This window comes from Planococcus citri, chromosome 1, assembly GCF_950023065.1.
Source record: "Planococcus citri chromosome 1, ihPlaCitr1.1, whole genome shotgun sequence".
In the NCBI taxonomy this organism is placed as follows: domain Eukaryota; kingdom Metazoa; phylum Arthropoda; class Insecta; order Hemiptera; family Pseudococcidae; genus Planococcus; species Planococcus citri.
The window spans coordinates 28,017,839-28,037,333 of NC_088677.1; the positions used below are offsets into that span (position 1 = coordinate 28,017,839).

The 19,495-nt window shown below is 33.9% G+C and overlaps 4 protein-coding genes across 8 annotated transcripts in view; 2 read left to right on the forward strand and 2 right to left on the reverse strand.

Moving 5' to 3' along the window:
• Nucleotides 1-19,495, forward strand: part of LOC135831202 (uncharacterized) — a 572,431-nt gene that overhangs the window by 208,109 nt on the left and 344,827 nt on the right. The gene's annotated exons all lie outside the window — the stretch shown is intronic.
• Nucleotides 1,328-9,146, reverse strand: LOC135831182 (tripartite motif-containing protein 2-like). Its single transcript, XM_065343480.1, has 12 exons — nt 8,540-9,146; nt 8,195-8,454; nt 7,919-8,098; nt 7,613-7,828; nt 7,291-7,534; nt 7,010-7,211; nt 6,744-6,912; nt 6,480-6,667; nt 4,888-5,047; nt 4,668-4,812; nt 1,736-4,591; nt 1,328-1,639 (listed from the first exon to the last, which is right to left on the reverse strand). Exons 1-11 carry the CDS (start codon nt 8,649-8,651, stop codon nt 4,353-4,355), a joined length of 2,115 nt encoding a protein of 704 aa, XP_065199552.1. The 5' UTR covers nt 8,652-9,146; the 3' UTR covers nt 1,328-1,639; nt 1,736-4,352.
• LOC135831184 (protein king tubby 1-like) lies at nt 11,665-16,349 on the reverse strand. Of its 2 annotated transcripts, none has more exons than XM_065343483.1 (9): nt 16,068-16,349; nt 15,798-15,918; nt 15,558-15,665; nt 15,269-15,438; nt 15,016-15,183; nt 14,711-14,932; nt 14,500-14,617; nt 14,018-14,170; nt 11,665-12,445 (listed from the first exon to the last, which is right to left on the reverse strand). In XM_065343483.1, the coding sequence occupies exons 1-9, from the start codon at nt 16,101-16,103 to the stop codon at nt 12,312-12,314; spliced, it is 1,230 nt and encodes a 409-aa protein (XP_065199555.1). In that variant the 5' UTR covers nt 16,104-16,349; the 3' UTR covers nt 11,665-12,311. The 2 variants fall into 2 exon arrangements, with proteins under 2 accessions (XP_065199555.1, XP_065199556.1); XM_065343484.1 differs by having other exon boundaries at nt 16,021-16,349.
• LOC135831185 (carnosine N-methyltransferase-like) lies at nt 16,454-19,369 on the forward strand. The gene is made up of 8 exons (XM_065343485.1): nt 16,454-16,892; nt 16,969-17,176; nt 17,241-17,404; nt 17,498-17,638; nt 17,733-17,895; nt 18,727-18,835; nt 18,927-19,051; nt 19,143-19,369. The coding sequence occupies exons 1-8, from the start codon at nt 16,822-16,824 to the stop codon at nt 19,263-19,265; spliced, it is 1,104 nt and encodes a 367-aa protein (XP_065199557.1). The 5' UTR covers nt 16,454-16,821; the 3' UTR covers nt 19,266-19,369.

A 19,495-nucleotide genomic window follows, 5' to 3' on the forward strand; every position in this document is an offset into this window, starting at 1 on the left:
AAATAAGAACAAAAATGTTTGAAAATGATTAAATCAAGGCACTGTATTCTCGTTTATTCATTTTGGATTTTGCTTAGGTGCCAGTCAAAGTTCTGGTACTATAACAATGCTCATCATCATCATCGTAATTGCAGATTATACTGACCGCATTTGTTGTACTTGCGAACGAATCAATCACAAGCTAAGAATGTTTTGCTTTTCTCTTCACAGTTGATTGAAAAGTACTCTTCTGGTTTATCAGCTTCTTAGGTTTCGTATCTTCAAGATTTGATTGGTTAGAATAAGGACGAGAATTCATTTTAGAAATCAATTCGTTCAGTAAATTATCGATATCATTTTCGTTTTCTTTCGGATATGATTTCATGTTGTAGATTTCTAAAATTTTGCTCTTAATTACTGAACTGAAAGTAAAATCATCGGATTTGGTTTTCTCATTATTCACATTTTCGTCGTCAACATCCATAAGTTGATCAATTTCAGGAACTGACGCTGGAGCAGTAGAAATTATCGCAGGTTCTGGCTCTGTTTTGATCACATCACATGGTTATTAAAATAGGTACTGGTACTGAGCAACAGCGTGGATGTGCTTGCATAAGTTGAAATTCATCTTTTCATCGAGCTCATAACATAAACTACGAAGGTAATTCAACGGTTGCTTGAAAACGTTAACGAACAATTTGAAAGAAGACCATGCAGCAAAGTTCAAGAAAATTTTGACAGTCGTGAACGAAAATTTTAGACAGTCATGAACGGAGCTAGGAAACTTCAAAATCGTCTACTTCACCTGTGTGTGATGAAAACGAATGGCTTGTTGTTGAATGCTCTTCCAACAAGGAGAACCTTCCTTATAAAGTTATTAAAATTTTGGATAAATTGTATTGAAGATTACTGTGTTTTAAAATGCAGCGAGTGTTTGATTGGTATCCATTGTTCTTGCAGAGAGAATGTCATAAATTTAAACTTATGCAAGCACATCCACGATTATTGAAAAATAAAACTGAATTACCCTCGCCGGTGCTTATCATCTCTTCAAACCAAATTTCGACGCTATCCTCATTATTTTGATCCTTCTGAATTGATCGATTCACATTGAATTCCTTTGAGATATCATACAAGGCTTTTCTATTCACAAGATGAATACGCTCGATTTTATTCATATCATCAGAACATGGAGTATCAACAGCTCGTATATCGTTCAAAATTCGTTTAAATGGAACGCCTTCGTTCATTTTTTCTGAAATAATTATTGTTCAATGAAGTATAATCAAATCCGAGCAATAAAACTATCAAGTATACGAAAACAACGAATTGGTGACAAATTTCTTACCAACAATTTTCAGCTTATCAGATTGTAACAGCGGAACTTTTCTAATATCACAGTCGTGTCCGATGTGTGTTTTTGTAAAATAAACCAATACATTTCCTTCATCACGATGGATAACTTTCATTTGTGACACACATGCATGTCCGATTTTCACGCTACCAGTATGTTTAATTCGTTTTCCTTTGGTAACATTAGCATTATAAGACCTATGGCAACGAAAATAGTCAACGTATCCATTTTTGATTTTTTTCGTACAGCTATCCTTCGAATAATGCTGTCCTGTCTTGTTTAAACTCTCTTGCCAGTTCTTGAATTCTAGAATGCAAAATGAAATATTCTTAGTTGATGTTGAAAGTTCTACATATGGCAATTTAATGCAGGATACAAGTACAACTACAAAACCATACAAACCATGATCATTTTTGAAAGAGAGTTCTTCCTTTTCAAGGGATACATTGTGAGATACAAGATGCTTTTCATAATGCGAATATGCGGAAAACTTTTCATCGCAGAAACAACATGAGATACGTTTATTACGAGCTATTTCACGGCTGGGTTTTGTAACAGTGTGAGTGCGAATATGCCGCATCAATTTACACTTATTAGTGAATGCTTCAGCACAATGATCACAAATATACTCGTATGCCATTTTTACACATCTTTTGATTTCAATTTGCTAACAAAATGAACATTTTTGCGGGAGTAGATGTAGAGAAGAGATGATAAGAGAATTATTGATAAGCTTGTGATGTCAGATGACGTCACAGAGTTGAAACTTTTTCCCGCCACACAGGTCCTAAGATGCAAAAATTTCTCACTTAGTTGCCAAAAATGTCTCATTTTTTTATCAAATAATGAAATTGCAAATTGATAATACTGTCTATATTTATAATAATTGGTCAACTTCATATTTTTCGATTTGAGATGAAATGAAAATATTTTCAAAAATAAAAGATTTCCAAATTTCCAACTGCTTCAGTGCTTAGTAGACCCGTAAAGTGGTCTTGGATTTTGATGACAATGGTCTCTCACTTCGACCGAAAATCTCAAATGCCATCTTTTATAACTTAAAGCTGGACCATTTTTACCAAACGAGTTAAGTGAAACTGAGATTATTCCAAAAATTCGTTCTCTTCAACGACCTATATAAGTAGGTATCTTTTTTTTAGGGACACACCCGACACTAAAATAGTTTTTCTGAATAACTTTCAGCTCGAAATGAAAGTTTCCACTAAATTTGGTCGAAATCCTCCAGACATTTTTTTTGAAATCTACCTACCACATGACAGTAAATTTATGTAAATCAACATCACGAAGTAAATTATTGAACAATAATGTAATCACCGTAATTCGACAAATATATTCAAAATTATTAATAACATGACTATAAATTTGACTACACAGTACATACATACATACATATCTCTCACTGATGTACAAAATTAATAAAATGGAAAAGAATACAAAGCAATGTATACGTATCAAAATACATATCGTTGTTCATGAAGCATTGAAAAGTACCTATCTCAGGTTTTTGAACCTGAAAATAATCTCATAAAACATAATATGATTTGCTCAAGCACATTGTGAAGCCAGACTATCTATTCTAGGTGGATTAGGTATGTTTTGATAATTTTTTCTCCTTATTCTAGGCGAACACAATTCTACAGGCTGAGAAAATGAATTTTAAATAAGTACTTACTAATACATTTATATTTTTTAAATTCACTGAGGAAAACAATGAACAGAACTACAGAAGGGAAAGCATTGATATGAATACAAAAAGAATTGGAAACTCGTGAAGCTAAAATATAAAAATGGTTCCAATGAAGTTCAGCCACCTCGAAATTGAATTAACCATTCTTGTTACCTCCTTTGATCGATTTATTAAAGTCTAATTCTAATGTATATTTTGGAAGTGTTTTTCAATATTTCAGGAAGTCCATAAAGCCTCTGAAGGCTCTAAAACGAGTCAAAAACGCCAAAATACAAATTCTAGACATGGAAACACAGTGTCCATGAGTCCAATGCAATTCTTCAGAGTTTCTTATTGCTCTTTTCGAAGAAATCTGTGTTGATGAGAATTCCTTCCTGATTAGGGATTTGCTTTCATCATACCTTGCACATTGTAGGAAAACTCAAAAATTCTCATCGTCAAATTTATACGAGTATCAATTTTTAAATGAGGAACAAGATAATGTGGGGGGCAATTTTCCTCTTTTACAGTTCTATCCAGACGGACTCAAAAAAATCACATTCTAAAATTGTTTTCCTTATTTTTGAAAAGAGATAAAGTGATTTAAAAAATCCTCATCTCGAGGCCTGGTTCCAGCTTTCAGTTTTTTGGTACATTTTCGTCGTGGTGGGTCTTGGACTAAAAGAATCGTCATTCTTCTAAAATTAAAGCCAGTACAAATGTAACATATTGCAAACATCAAAACGTCTAGATCTAAAAATAATACAAAACTAATCGAAACGTTACCATGATAGAATCGATAAGTATCAAGTATACCTAACTATTTTGGGGTTTTCGAATCAAAATTGATATTTTTGAAAATTGCAGCATTCTAGAGTTTATATTCAGTTCAAGAGTACCTACGAACTTTGAAATTGAATTCAGAAATGAGTGAAAAATCAAGGGGAAAAAAGAACAAATATTCCAACAGTTTCATTCACAGCCTGAAATATTCATGAGATGTTTGAACACAATATATGCCATTTGCAGAATCACTTATGTATACGACGTGAGAATCAGCAAATCATATTTTCAGCGTAATTCTCTGAGTTAGTAACACGAAGCGTTAGTTAATATAAAAATTAACCAAAAGTTTTTCAAAAGCGATGAAAAAATGAGCAAAATGAAAATATAAAATACAAATTAAAGTATACGAAAGCAAAACTAAACTTCTCCGAGTTCGAAACGTTATAACAACTCGTAAACGTAATTATTTATAAGCTAAAAAATATGACTGGATTTGACATCTGACTGAATGATGAAGGAAGAACGTACAGATCTACCTGATCATTTTCACCAATAGCGATATTTTTTTATTACTCCGTTACCAAGATCGACGACAACGGCGTAATTATCAGCCATACATGAAACGCCAGCTGGTCGACATAAACGATTGTTATACGAATCGATCGAATTCACTAGTTCGCCCGATTCCGTTTCAATGACCTGGATACAATGTCGAGTTCGAGTCGATCGAGTGGCTACCAGAAGACCTTTGTTATCAATTGCTATTCCCCCGTAATCTCCGTCTCCTGCAGATGCACAATGAATAATAGTAGGTATTTTGCGAATTGAAAATTATTTCCAGATTTAGAATAAAAACTTTACCTTCTACGTTAATTTCTTTCAATTTAACAGCTTCTGAAGAGAAAACTCGAATACGGGTATCAGCTACGTATATTTCACTATTTAATCCCACACATACGCAAGATATCTGAGTAGCTGGTTCATCTTTGGCACCATTTTTATTAAACTGGAATATAAGAAACTAATGAGCATCTAATGAACAGAAGTACATACCTAAAAATAAAACGCAAATTTTAGGTACCTTTAGAAGTAAATCGCCCGACTGATTGAACACTACGATCGAATTGTTCACACTGTCAGCTACGATTATTCGACCATTTTTATTATCAACAGCTAAATGCGTTGGTTCTTGTAGAGAATCATGAGTGAATTCGTTTATGGTTTCACCATCGACGGTCATCCTGAAAATATTTAAAATGTTAGATTAAGAAAAAATTTCAATATTTTACTCGAAAATTATCTAATCCAATTCCTTCAATTCAACACCCATATCAACAGCTAGATAGGTACTAATTTTGAGCCATTCTGGAGCCTCCAGCATTTTTTTCAATTTCTACAGAAATTTCAAATCGCTTAGGAAGAGTTAAAAATGAACTTTGGCTTCTTAACTTTGTTCATTTTTGGATTTTTGTTTATTTAAAAAATTCGAAAAATTTATTTCAAGGGTAGCAATTTTTTTAAATTTACAGTAGATCCCATGTAGGAAACTAATTATCGAATATCTGAAAACTTTTTGATAAAAAGCAGGACTTTTTGAAAATGCTTGGCAACCATGATTGAAAAACTTTTGCAATTTCTGCCAAAAAGCAAGGCATAGACAAGTTTAGCAAAAAAATTGAAGGTTGTTTTTTTTGGGATAGTTTTTGGCAAGAAAGCGAGATTTTTTCTGCTGAAAATCAAACGTTTTTTCAAATTTTAAAAAAACGAGAATTTTGGACTATTTTTGGCAAAATAGCAAAAAGCAAGACGTTGACAATTTTACCAAAAAGCAGGATTTTTTGAAAATTATTGGCAAAAGTGTTATTTTTTGTTAATTTTTGGCAAAAAAAAGTAAAGCATTACTCTGATAATTTTTCAAGAAAAAAAAGAAAAACTTCAGAAATTTTGTTTTAAAAAACAGAAATTTTCAATTTTCATCAAAAAATCAGAATAATTTCATAATTTTAGCAAAAAGTATCAATTTAGGAAATTATTGACGGAAAAAATTATAATTATTTTTTCTCAACGCAAAAATTTATATTAATGAGTTTTTGACTATTCTTTTGACTTTCTGAAAATTAATGGCAAAAGAAAAGATGATGGTTTTCTTTTCGTCAATTTATGGCAAAAAAGTGATCGACTTTGAGTAATTTTTGAAATTAAAACAAGATGAAAATCTTCAGTAATTTTATTAAAAGCGAGAATTTTCATCAAAAAGCCAGACTTTTGTCATTTCAGCACAAAGTATGTAGTAATTTAGAAAATTATTGGAAGAAATTGCCAATTTTTGTCAAACGAGTTTTTTTTTGCAACTCTTTGGTAGGTACAATTTTTGGCTAAAAGTAAAAACCGAAACTTCGGAGTCATTTTTGGGAAAAAATAAGGCAGTTTTTTTTAGTAAAAAACTTGACTTTCTACTAGGTAATTATTTTGCATTTTTTAATGAAAAAGCGAATCCTTTCTTCAATTTAAAACTTGAAAAAGCGAGACGTTTGGGAATTTTTCGCAAAAAATAGCAAGAAACGAGACTATGTTTTTGGCAAATTCGACAAAAATCGAAATTTTTTGCTAATTTTGGCACACAGCAAGACTAGGACTTTGATAAAAGGCACGGCAATCAAGTTGTATTCTAACCTTGTGATATTTTTTGTTCGCCAATTTACAACAGCTATCCATTCATCGGCATTACTTTCCGTAGACGAATGTATACCAATACCAGTGCATGCTCTTCCTTTCAAACATGGATTTTCGATATGTTTTACGAATTTTAAATCACTGGTCAAAACTTTAATTCGCGAATTACCAGTATCAACGACGTAAATCTGTAAATGAATATTCGTCCAATGAAGTGAAAGAAAAAACAAAATGAATTTCAAAAAAAAGAAGTTGACGATTTACCAATTTATTATTGTGATTATATGCGACGGCAACGGGCTGTAAGTAATGTCCAGATCCATCATCTACCGAATTTCCATGGACAGCTATCGGATTATTATGCTTGGATACCATGAAACTTCGAATACCATCTTTGATATGTCGTCCAAGAATAAAAACTTCCAAAACATAACTAGAACAATAAAAATACACAAATCAGCTCGCTTCTAAAATAATCGATCAAATTGATCAGCATCTTCGTAATTAATTAAATATGTACATAAGCGTACCATCCGATCTTTGGAGGTCGAAATTTCACCAAATACGTGCCGTCGTCTAAATCTTCGACTCTGACTGGCACTGGTACACTTTCGGTGGCATCTTTGCGGTTTAATTGGACAAGTATGGGATCTCCTCCGGAAGTTCTAGCTTTCCCGTGGTAATCGATAGTATGTATTAAAGCAGTTGCTTCTAAATTGACTATATAATTATCTGTAGGGAATAAATACGTAAGATTATTTCGCATATTTTTGCTTTCTTTTTTATTCGTGAGTAAATCATTAATTCGTACCTTCGATTAATAATGTAGATAATCTTGGTAATGAAGTAGTCGATATGACTCGACCCAAAGCAGCTATGTTTGTCATTAATTTCTGAAATTTTTGATCGTGGTCAATATTACAATTCATGTAAGAATTTTCTCGCGGTTCTTCGAGTATTCGTATACTATCGATATTTTCTGAAAGACTAGATATCCTTTGGTTGATGATATGGGTATCGGTTTGATATTCTAAACCATCGCATACTTTCTCAACCTAATAAAAAAAAACAATTATTTGAAACGAACATTTTTTAGTAAAAATGAGTCACAACTGTGTTGAATATCAACAAACCTTGTCCTTTTCATCATTAATCAACATCAGCTGTTCGTTGAGTACAATTTTCTTATTATCTTTCATTTCTTGTATTTTAGTAAATAATTCATTTTTACGCTGATCAATGGCCTCGTGAATGTCTTGAAACGTTTTGTTTAGTTTTTGAATGCAATCGTTACTAGCACGATCCAATTTTCCCATTTCTTCGTTGACGGTATCACGCGCATTATTCAACTGCAAGTCACACACATGGTGAATAATAAGAATCAAAGTCCATTTACGCATTATAATCGAGCTAAATTTGTTAAAAAATTGAAATCTAACCTTTGATAAGCATTCGTTCGCCTTATAGATTAAAATCTCAGCCATTCTTTTGATAGCTACGGAGTAAGGAACAATGGTATGCTCACAATTTTTATTATCTTCGTGAGCGGATTTATGGCCGCCGCCGTTTTGGCACATTGTACAAAATATAACATCGCAAGTTTCGCAAGTGTATAACACCTAAAATAAAATAAGAAATGTACATGGTGAGAATACCGCCACATCGTGTGAGGTTCAAAATACGAGTAATATCGTATTTATAGATGACGTTCTTACTTGGTTGCTGTGATCGGAACACGTAGGTACTATTTGTCTCCTCTGTTTCGACATCAAATCCAATAGTCGATTCACAAGAAACGATGGCGGTAAAGCAGCTATGCCACCTTGAGGTATATTGGTCAATTCGCGACATATTGGACATCGAAAAACTCCTATTTCACGACTCCGTAGATCGGCGATTCGGTTCAAACATCCCAAACACACGGTGTGAGAGCAAGGTAACAATTTAGGGATATGGTCTACCCCGTTATAAACACCTGCAAAGATTCGAAGCACAGAAGGCAATTTTCACGAATGTTTTTATGTTTAGTGCTACCTATATGTTGAATGAATAATACTCACATAAACATGTCCCACAAGTGAGGAAACTTTCGCTGAAATCTTCATAATTGATGGATACAGTTTCCACCAGTGTAGGATTAATGCTGACCATCATGTCAAAAACTTTGATCATACACGGCCGAACGACATTATTGTTTTCGTTCAACTCGATACGAATACACGATATAAATGCACAATAATTTATTATTGCCTACTTATGCATGTTTGATTTGATCTGAAGACAAAAGTTTAACGTAATAACACGCACACCGCAGTGCATGCTGAATTATTACAAACTACGCGTGAAATACGAAATTGATACATTGCTTTGTTATGCAGAAGAAATCGATGCAATGTGCTTCATCCATTAGCGCAGAATTTTTTTCTCCGAGTGTTGTTTTGAGACTGCAAACAGACGACGTGAGCTTCACTACGACATATGCACGGATTGGGATTTTTTAACCATTTAACTTGACGCGACTATCACTTTAACTGAAGCTTAAAATCGAAACTCAAAATTTCGCTATAATAATGCAATTTTATGGCAAATTTGCGTTTGTCATTATCATAATTATTCGCATCGCAAACACGTTCACCTCTCCACTGTCCACTCGAGCCATAAAAAAATAAAACTTAAAAATACAACGTGCTGCGCGCGCAGAAAATGCTCGTTTTTTGTTTTTATTGCGTGCCACATAGTGCCAACCTTGGAATGTAAAAATCGAAAGAGGGAAAAAGTAGTCAGTGCGTGCCATGTTCTGAAATGAAAATTTCCTATGAAGTACCGACGAATATTGATGATGTTCAAAAATTGAAAATTGAAAATTGAAATACTGGCTACTGGGTAAGGGTGCTTTAGGTAAGAGTTACTATGACAGATTTTTAATTTTCGCTGTTCTTGTGATTTTTTAGCTCATTCTCTGGTGTCATAAGGTCATTGTCCCGTTAGTATGGGTTCCGAAGGTCGTATTCTAGTCTGTCTGGGTTCTGAAGGTCATTGACCTAGACCTGTCAGTATGATTTTCCAAAGTCGTCTGTCTGGCTTCTTGAGGTTATTGACCCATCAGTATGGCTTTCCAAGGTCGTCCGCCTCACCGGGTCACAGCCTGACTGTCTCGCTTCTTAACGTCATTGACTCGTCAGTGTGGGTTTCTAAAGTCGTATATGCTTGCCTCAAATTCACCGAGTAGACAACACATATTCAAAAAAAATTTCTAGGGCTATGAAGACATTCTGGTAATTCCTTCACCAACAATTCGCCATAAAAAAGACAAAAAACCCACTTGGTGACTTCTGGTGAATCTGTCACCAAGAAGTTAAGTCACCAAAATTCACCATGAAGTCACCACTGTCACCAGACATTCAAAAAAAAATTATAGGGTCATCATGACATTCTGGTAATTTTCTCATCATAAAATATGGAAATTCACCTGAAAAAAGGTCAAAAACTCACTTGGTGATTTCTGGTGAATTTGACATCAAGGAGTCACCAGACATTCATAAAAAGCTTCTAGGGTCATGAGGACATTCCGACGATTTTTTCGCCAAAAATTCGCCATAAAAAATTTCAAAAAAAACCACTTGGTGATTTCTGGTGAATTTGTGACCAAGAAGTCACCAAGTAGTCCCCAGACATTCAAAAAAATTGTCAAGGGCTGTGACTCCGTGAGGACATTCTGGTGATTTCTTCATCACAAAAAACCCACTTGACTTGGTGACTGGTGACTGCTGGAACAAAATTCGCCCTAAAAAAGACAAAAAAAACCAGTTGGTGATTTCTGGTGAATTTGTGACCAAGAAGAGTCAGTCACCAAAATTCACCAAGTAGTCCCCAGACACTCAAAAAAATTGTCAAGGGCCGTGAGGACATTCTGGTGATTTCTTCATCACAAAAAACCCACTTGACTTGGTGACTGGTGACTGCTGGAACAAAATTCGCCCTAAAAAAGACAAAAAAACCACCTGGTGATTTCTGGTGAATTTGTCGTCTGTCTGCCTGCCTTCTCATAGGGTATTGACCTGCCTGTCTGCCTAGCTGGCTTTTTAAGATCATTGATCTGTCTGTCTGGCTTCTCGATGTTGTTTGTGTGCCTGTCTGGCTTCCCAACGTCGTTTTTCTAGCTTTTCAAGTTCGCCTGTCTTTCTGTCTGTTTTCCCAGCAATTTGGTAATTTTGTTTCAAGTTCTTATGAATCAGACTTGTTATGTAAAAGTGTACTGCAGGTAGAAATGTCAGAGATCAGTTATTTTTTTTTCTTGAGTTTTCAAAAGCCTAGCGTAATGTCAGCAATTGATGATTAGATAGGTACATATAAATTTTCCAAGTTTTTAAAAGTCAGATCAAACATTGTAAAAACAAATTAATGCTTTAAATATAGAGAATTGATGAATTTTTTAAAAAGTTTTTAATCGTCTGATCCAGGGCAGGATCACGCTCGTGACCTCTTCCTCCGCCCCCCCCCCCAGAGAAATATACCTATTAGCTATTACCCAATACCTATGAAAATATCAGAAAATATGGCATAATACATAACAAAATGCTAGAAAATGAGTCGTTGTCGAGAATTTACAAATTTTTTCCAAACTGTTCAGACTCACGGTCTGATATTTTAAATTATTCAACAATTTTTTCCAAGTTTCCAAAACTCAGCGTGACGCAGACCAGCATGATGCGGATCAGCGTGGCGCAGAAAGTTTCCAAAAAGCCTCGTTTCTTCATAACAATTGTGGTTTCTCTCAAAAAATCCCGAAAAGTCTATTTTTCCGAAAAATAATTTTTTGAAAGCCTTGTTTTTAGCCAGGAAGTTTTTTAAATTTTCAAAATTAGAAAAAGGCACCCATCACTTTTTTTTTCAAAAAATGTGAACTTAAATGATGAAAATCAGTCTTAAAAATAATATCCTCCTCTCCAGTGATTTTCGTCATTTCTTGGTCATTTCAAAGTTCTAGATGTGATTTTCGGTTTCTACAAAATTTTTTAAAATTTCCCCAGGACCTTCAGAAATTAGTTAGAGTACTGAAAATTGAGTTGTGGCTGTGACTCGGGTGTTGAGGTCACGGAAAGGCCCAGGTGGCGAAGCCTCCTAGTTCTCATATAATTCTACATAAATCTGCGTAAGGAGCAGTCATAAAGAATATCAAAGACAGTTGATATGAAGCATGATGAATTTATTCTTAAAATAACATCAATAAGAAGCAGTATCATTCAGAATGATGGAGTGAGATTCATACATACAACGATGAAATAATAATAAAAAAGCATACAATCATTTTAATACGAATGAGAAAACGTCAGTTATTTTAAAAACGATATTGAAAGAAAATTTAAAGGCAGTGTTTATTATTCGAGACATATTTTTAAATAAATTTCAAGTTCATTACAAGAGCCGTTTTCAAGAGAAACTCATTTGATCGTTTCAAGTTCATCGCAATAACCGTTTGCAACTAATTTGATCAAAAATCTCAAACCGATCTGCCATTAAATATGTTGGAAATTCTGCAAGATTTATTCAAATTCCTTTTAAAGGAAAACGTAATGTAACTAAATGATTAGAAATGTAGAAGAATAGAAATTAAAACATAGTCACCCATTTGATAGATTATGACATAGAGGAACAAAAAATACTATCACAATTTAAATGAAGTTCAAACATTAACTTAATCAATATGACTGATGAGTAAAAATTTTAAGTTCGATAAACAGAACTATCGACAGTTCAGAACCAGCGACTTGATAGGTACATAATACGCATGTATGTACAGAAGGTATCTACAGTAAAAATTGTATTTTGATATCACTCGCATGCTAATTTATGATCGAAACTACTCAAAGCAATAGCGAACGCTTGAAGAGCACATAAAGGGTAACGGTAATCCATTGTGAAGACATCTTCCGAGATGCGTCCAAATTGCATAACTACATAATCGGCTGAAATAAAAAGATTGAAAACTTATTAGGTAAGCACATGGATACAACACATAATTCAAAATTATTTAAGTTATTGACCCTGCAAATTCTAACAACGTGAATGAAATTTCGGGAAATGAATGTCATTGAACCATTACTTTTTGTATAGAATACGGAATCATTTGACCCTCCGTAACTCAACCACGAATATATGTAAATATTTCAAAACGCGATCCCTTATCACACGCACGAATAATTAAACCTAATCAGCAAAACTTGTTGAAATGATTTCATTGCTGGTAAAGGTAGATAGGAACAAGATATAACCGCGATCAATATTTTTAATTTCAACCCCCGGTATTTAACTCGTCGTGCTATGGAAATACAGAGTGACTGACAGTCATTTCGATCCTTCGGGTCAGGGAAAAGTACTTACTCCCCCTCCCCCAAGGTCTTTTCTTTTTCGAATTTTCAAGTTCTGTTCCCTGAATTCTTATGTGATGCATTTTTCTGTCTCTTGAATTGCCAGTTAGAACTAATTTGAGAATAGACCAACTAACATTTCCACACTAGAATAATTGTTCAAGAAAAAACATTCACTGGACCCCCCCCCCCTCACAAATGATTTTGATCTCTTGAATGGAGCTTCCCCCCCCCCCCATGGAAAAAATATGAAAAACTGATGTCTGTAGACAATTTTTGGAAATTTTTCATAAGGGCAGAATTTTTCTAAGTAGAAAAAATTGATATCTGAACAAATTTTCTGAAAACGTTTAATTCTTAGGTAGAGTACTTTTAAATGACTACATTTTCAATAAAACCCCTCCGTTGGTCCCCCAAACCAAAGTTGAAAAATTGATCTCTATCAGCAAACAGTTAATGCATGAATTTATTTTTATTTTATTTTCTTTTTGTTTCAGGTGAGTGATGAATTTTGAGCAAGATATTATGTTTATGGATAAGAAAATCTAAAAAGGTATGTACCTTTCATGTGTATATTAGTCGTTAACATACATCCAACTGCTCTGACCATTCTTTCATTCTTCACCGCCAAGCAGTACCAGTCATATGAATTTTTAAAAGGGGGGGGGGTCGAAAATAATTGAATGAACCCAAGCATTAAATTTTACTCCAGCGAAAATTTCTTAACCATCGGAAATTGCTGATTTTTACGAAAAAATTCCCTGAAATTTTAGCTCTCGAACTTAAAATTAGAAAAGTCTTCAAAATTCTTCTTTTTTCAAGAAAAATTATTTTCGAGTCTTCCCAGTTATTTTGCCTCCAACTCGTTTAAGAGTAAAAAAAAAACGAATTTTGAAACGAAATGAAATTTAAATAAAAAGACGAGAAAAGTATGCGTAAATAAAAATACGAATCATTGATTCATAACAGCTGACTGCTAAAAACAATTGCCAGAAAAATATTTATTTTCCGCAATACGTGTGGGACACGTGAGAAAACAAAGTTGGAAATGAAAAATTTACATCGAAGTCCGGCAAACATCCCAAATTTTTTGTTCAATTTCAAGGTGACAGTAAATGAACATGAGGCGAATACTGAAAATTAGATCGTTGTCAATAACATTATACTTACTATCACTGTCGTGAACAATTTGAAAATTTTTAACCGATGCTTGCGTGACTCGGCCATGGAAATTTAAAACATACGACTGCGTATCGTCATTCCATGTAGGTGTTTTATTATGTAATTCTATCAAATTATCCATTCGTTTTGATCTCCAACATTCTACAACACAATTAAAACACTTTACTATACTATTGTACATAAGTTGAAAAATGGATTTATTCGCGATTTTAAAACCCACGTGGTTATTGATTTTCAAATAAAGAAAATAAAATGCCAACGAAGTCATAAACAAGCGTTAAAGTTGAAAGAGAAAAATATGTATAAGGCCCAACTTTTCGTCCCAGTGACCTCGTTATGGTTAACAGACATTGAATTATTAATAAGACATACTGAACGGAATTCACTTAGGTTCGTCAGTAGGTAAATTCAATTACAACGTTTTAACGAAATTGGTGTTATTATAATTAAATAGGTAGGTATCGAATTACCTAGCATAGTGTCCGTGTTATCTTGAGGTATTATTTGAACACGTTTTTGATCGTGGGTCATACCTGGAATCAAAACTGTCATTTTCCTTGGTCCTTTGAAACCTAATACATTTGTATCCTGTAAAATTACAAAAATTACGACGTCATAGATTCGATTTTTTTTTTGCATATATTTGGGGTATAATGATTATTAGGCTTATGGATTACTTACGTAAACAACTGCAGCCAATTCTTCTCTAGGAATATCATTTTCATTGAAACTTTTAAAAGGTGATCTACCATTATTGAAGACGGTGAACTGAGTTCCGAGTAGATTTGACCGTAATTTACCAACGAATGATTCGCTGCCTCTGGACAAATCAGTCGGATCAGTCGAAATCAGATAGTTGGAAGTTGAGCTCTTTTTTCGCTTTCTTCCAGCCAATAAGAATATCTATCAGATCATAACGTGAATTGTTAAGAACTCGTTTTGATTTTTATGATTGATTATACATATATAATAAATACTGAACGAACCTTTTTCCCAAGATCTTTTTCCAAGTGTAAAAAGTACGTTGGGTATAATCCTCTATCCATGCCCTTTCTATCACGCGTTATCCGACAATTATAATGTACTTTTTGTCGAGCCGGTTGCAATACAAATGAATTTAAATTATTTAGAATATCGTTATCGCTTTCCACAACCTAAAATTGAACGAAATTGCGTACATGAAATTAAAGACGATCAACGCTACTAAAACATAACGATCTGAAATAACGAAATACTCACATCTGATGGAATCGATTCCGAATGACAAATGAACGAAGAAGATTGAATTATTTCTGGAGCTATGGTACCAAAAACGTGCCCATTTTCAGACGATGGAGTATTCACTGGAATGGATTCGTCGTCAGCTTCGTCTTCTTCGCGATAAAAGTTATAGGAAGCGTTGCTCTCTTCTAAAAAAAAAGAAATCAAAAACTTGTGTAAGAATAGCTTGCCGACGGAAATGGATTCGTTAAGAGTAGTAGAAAGTAGAAACATCTCGAGTAATAAATTGAGGAATTTGATTAGGTACCATCTATGTCATCGCTTCCACCAGATACACTACGAGTCAATTGAATAACATCTGCACTTAAATCTGGATTGCCATGAATCATTGTGTATTGCAATGGCCCATCGTATCCTAGAAATTTTTTCAACATACAAGCGATGTAATTACTAATTTGTTAGTACTATGTCAAAGTATAAGATTCAAGTTATCGATATCTTCGAACACGTAATCGATTATTTTCAAATCTAAGTTCGAAGCACTTACCATGTAATTCTTTCTTTCCGGACGATGGTCTACTATATCGTGTTTTTTGAACAATGTCTGTTGCTTGAACCATTCCAGAAGTGAATCTTTTCTGCCTCATTTTTTGCTCCAATATTTGTCTCTGCAATACAAAATATACATTACATAACGAATTACTAAAATTGATTGTGCAGTACAGCTCAGAAAAGAATGCTTCGATTCTAAATCTATGACGAAAACATACCTATGCAAGTAAGTTTTCCAATTTCAGTTATAACATAAATTTATCACCTGTTGTTCCAGTTTTTGCTGTCTGACAGTTGCCATGTATGGTAGAATTCACTTCATTATTATAGATGATGATTCTGGGAAACTTTGATATACCTGAATAACACTCGCGTACATATACACACTGCGACAATCACTATAAAATTTATGAAAGTTTTTGAACTTATTGCACATTCGCTATCGCATAATTTCGACAATTCGTTAAGTTTTTTTGGAGCCTAGCAACCGTAAACATTAAACAAAATCGTCAGTGTGACCAAGTGCAAGTGACCAACGGCGACTCGTTTTTCATTGGAATATGGGCTGCGCTGGAAAGAGGGATAACCCATTTTTGGACATCTTTTTCACCACAAACAGCAACACTGATAAATTTATCTTTTCGGATTTTTGCTTTATCTCTTCAAAAACAAAAACTTTCGTAATTGATTTTTGCTTGTAAATTATTGTTCGATCGCTAATTTTGATTTTTGAAATTTAAAATCAAAAATGAATTTGATTTTCAACAGAAAAAATTGAATTGTACACACAATTTGCCACCACTAAAATAAAATATTCGATGGGCTCGATGTTCTGTGCGCATGTGTTTTTCCCCTTTTCATCTGCTTTGTCAAGTGTCGAGAAAAATTTTAAAAAAATAGCTTCGATATAGTTATGGGCAATTTTTTGAATTGAATTGAAATCTCGTTTGGAAAATACAATATTCTCATCTTCTGTCGATGTACGGTCCTACTCCATTGAAGATATAATCTTCGCCAAAATGAGTAACGTCGAAAACGACGAGGAGAAGTTGAATTTTTACAGGATAGTATCAGCGTTCAACTCGTACAAGTAAGTATTTTGAATAGAGTGTTAGTGATATTCGTGTCATGATTCATTCAGTCTTGTAAATGTATATTTTTTTCAGGAGTCACTCTCTCAACAGAATCAGTCGTACTGAAAAATATGTCAACACTTTACCAGCCAATCATCAAGAATTATTGCAAAGCTACAAAGAGCACCTCGATAACGTTCGCAGCTGTATCGAACGAAATTACACCGTTATAAAATTGATCTTGAAGGATGTAGAAACTATGTTTGAAAATATTGATCCGGAAGAAAATAATCCTCGTACCGTAAGTGTAAAATTGGAAGATTTAACTGAAATCGATGTGACATTATTGTAATGTTCTGCGACAGGTTTGCATACCGCGAGTGACTGCTGTAGAAACAGACCAAGATAAGGTTCGAGCTACTTTGAAGCAATTCGTTCGTGATTGGAGCACAGAAGGTAGCGAAGAACGTAAATTTTGTTACGAACCCATCGTCGATGAAATAGTTAACCAGTTTCCAAAACATCTATAGTAAGATGATTTATAGAAATAGAAAACGTACCTTATGGTACTAAAACTCGAAATTGGCAATCGATTTTCATTACCTGGCTGTTTTTTTTACAGCGAATCTCATGCAATTAAAGTACTCGTTCCTGGAGCTGGACTGGGACGTTTGGTATTTGAAATCGCTCGACACGGTTATACATGTCAAGGAAACGAATTCTCGTTATTTATGCTCATCGCGTCTAATTTCGTTATAAATAGGTAGGTCTAGATATTAACTACATATGTGGAATCTGAAAGCTTATAGAGGAGAGCTAGCGATTTCTTTAACGAATATTATTATATGTTATTTCAGATGTCAAGGAATTAATTTACATCAGATATATCCCTGGATTCATCAATGCGATAATAATTTAGATACGAAAGATCAACTAGCTAGTATTTTCTTTCCAGATGTTGACCTTTCTGAAAGCATTCCCAATTCACAATTTTCAATGGTCGCCGGTGATTTCTTAGAGGTAATTTGTTAATCGCGATAGTAAGAAATTCATGCAGGGTGTCCACAAGCCTGGAAAACCTGAAAAAATCCGGGAATTTGGTCGGTCTGGAATAGTCAAGGAATTTCGTAATTTTCACTGTAAATCCCTGGAATTTTGAAAAAACGATCAATTGCAAATTTTGGATAAAGACCTGTGATGAAAGAAAACATTATTTTTTACTTCTCGAAACACAAATTTTCAAGCGCTTTAGCCCGAGCGAAGCGAGGGCCAATTTGTTTCTCGTTTTCAAATAAGAAAATTTCACATTTTGAGGTCTCCAAAAATTCAAAAAAAAAAAAAAAATTCGTTGGTCATATGAATATTGTATCAATTTGCCAAAATTGATGATTTTCTACCACATCAATCCACAAACTTTCATTCTACATACTCCCTCTCAAAAACCTAAAAATAGCTTCTACATATTTTAGAAATGGGTCCAACATGAATAACATGATATCTGTCCCTGGTCCGCATCAGCTCTGCTCTGCTATTTATTTTCTTTGTTCTGTACGTCAGTAAAAATTATTCTCCATTTTTAGTTTTTCATTTAGCGTTTCATTTTTTTTTAAATGAAAACAATTGATTAAAGTATAGTGTTTTTTTTTTTTCATCCGAAGAAGTATCCAGTTCGAAGAGAAACTTATGAAAAAATCCCCCCCCCCCCAAAAAAAATCTTCCTTCATAAAAGTATGGGATAAGTAAGGAAAATTGGTCTGGAAAAGTCAGGGAAAATGACTTGCCAAAAATTGTGGACACCCTGTCATGAAACATTTTTGAGTCCTACATCCTACATACTGATTGTCTTTTTAGGTGTATACAACAGAAAATGAATGGGATTGCGTGTCAACCTGTTTCTTCATCGACTGTGCAAATAATATTTTAGCTTTCATCGAAGCGATTTATAAAATATTGAAACCTGGTAATGTGCAGTGCACGTCCAAACATTTCGTTTTGTAACACTTGCATCGATAGTCAACGTAACATGTAACACACGAGTTGAATTTTAACAGGTGGAATATGGATCAATTTAGGCCCATTGCTGTACCATTTCAGTAATATCGTAGATAAGAATTCCATCGAGCCCAGTTACGAAATGATCAGAGAAATGATCAAAGGCTTCGGTTTTATCTACGAAGTGAGTATTTCTGTTTGTATCAATATTTAATGCAGCCTACAAGTTGAACTAAGTAGTAAACTTACGTCTTCCTTAAATTATCGAATTACAGAAAGAGAAGACGAATATCAAGTCCAAGTACGCTCAAAATCCCAAATCTATGCTGCAGCATGAATACGAAAGCGTTTATTTCGTATGTCGGAAGCCGAGAGTCGACGAAGATGACGTCTCGTGAAAAACCTACGTATAGGCTACAAGCATTTTTGAGAAATGTATTAACAAGAATGTTTCTTACGAAATATGAATTATTTTTGTAATAGAACATCTTCCAGTATTTTATTTCTGTTGATTATTCATATTCGAGGAGTTATTCGATGGAAGTGGAATAATATTGTTCGTCTTCAAGATTGAAGCCCCTTTCCTAAACGCCATTTATGAATTCAAAATATGTATTCGAAGTTAAAA

Coding starts and splice junctions, on each gene's coding strand:
- LOC135831182 (XM_065343480.1), bottom strand. CDS start 8,651: ATGATCAAAGTTTTTGACATGATGGTCAGCATTAATCCTACACTGGTG. Junction 7,829..7,918: donor CGAACGAATGCTTATCAAAG/GTTAGATTTCAA, acceptor TGTGACTTGCAG/TTGAATAATGCGCGTGATAC. Junction 7,535..7,612: donor TTAATGATGAAAAGGACAAG/GTTTGTTGATAT, acceptor TTTTTTTATTAG/GTTGAGAAAGTATGCGATGG.
- LOC135831184 (XM_065343483.1), bottom strand. CDS start 16,103: ATGGCAACTGTCAGACAGCAAAAACTGGAACAACAG. Junction 15,184..15,268: donor CGGAATCGATTCCATCAGAT/GTGAGTATTTCG, acceptor GTTCAATTTTAG/GTTGTGGAAAGCGATAACGA. Junction 14,171..14,499: donor TAACACGGACACTATGCTAG/GTAATTCGATAC, acceptor ATTGTGTTGTAG/AATGTTGGAGATCAAAACGA.
- LOC135831185 (XM_065343485.1), top strand. CDS start 16,822: ATGAGTAACGTCGAAAACGACGAGGAGAAGTTGAATTTTTACAGGATA. Junction 17,405..17,497: donor CAGTTTCCAAAACATCTATA/GTAAGATGATTT, acceptor TTTTTTTTACAG/CGAATCTCATGCAATTAAAG. Junction 18,836..18,926: donor TTATAAAATATTGAAACCTG/GTAATGTGCAGT, acceptor GAATTTTAACAG/GTGGAATATGGATCAATTTA.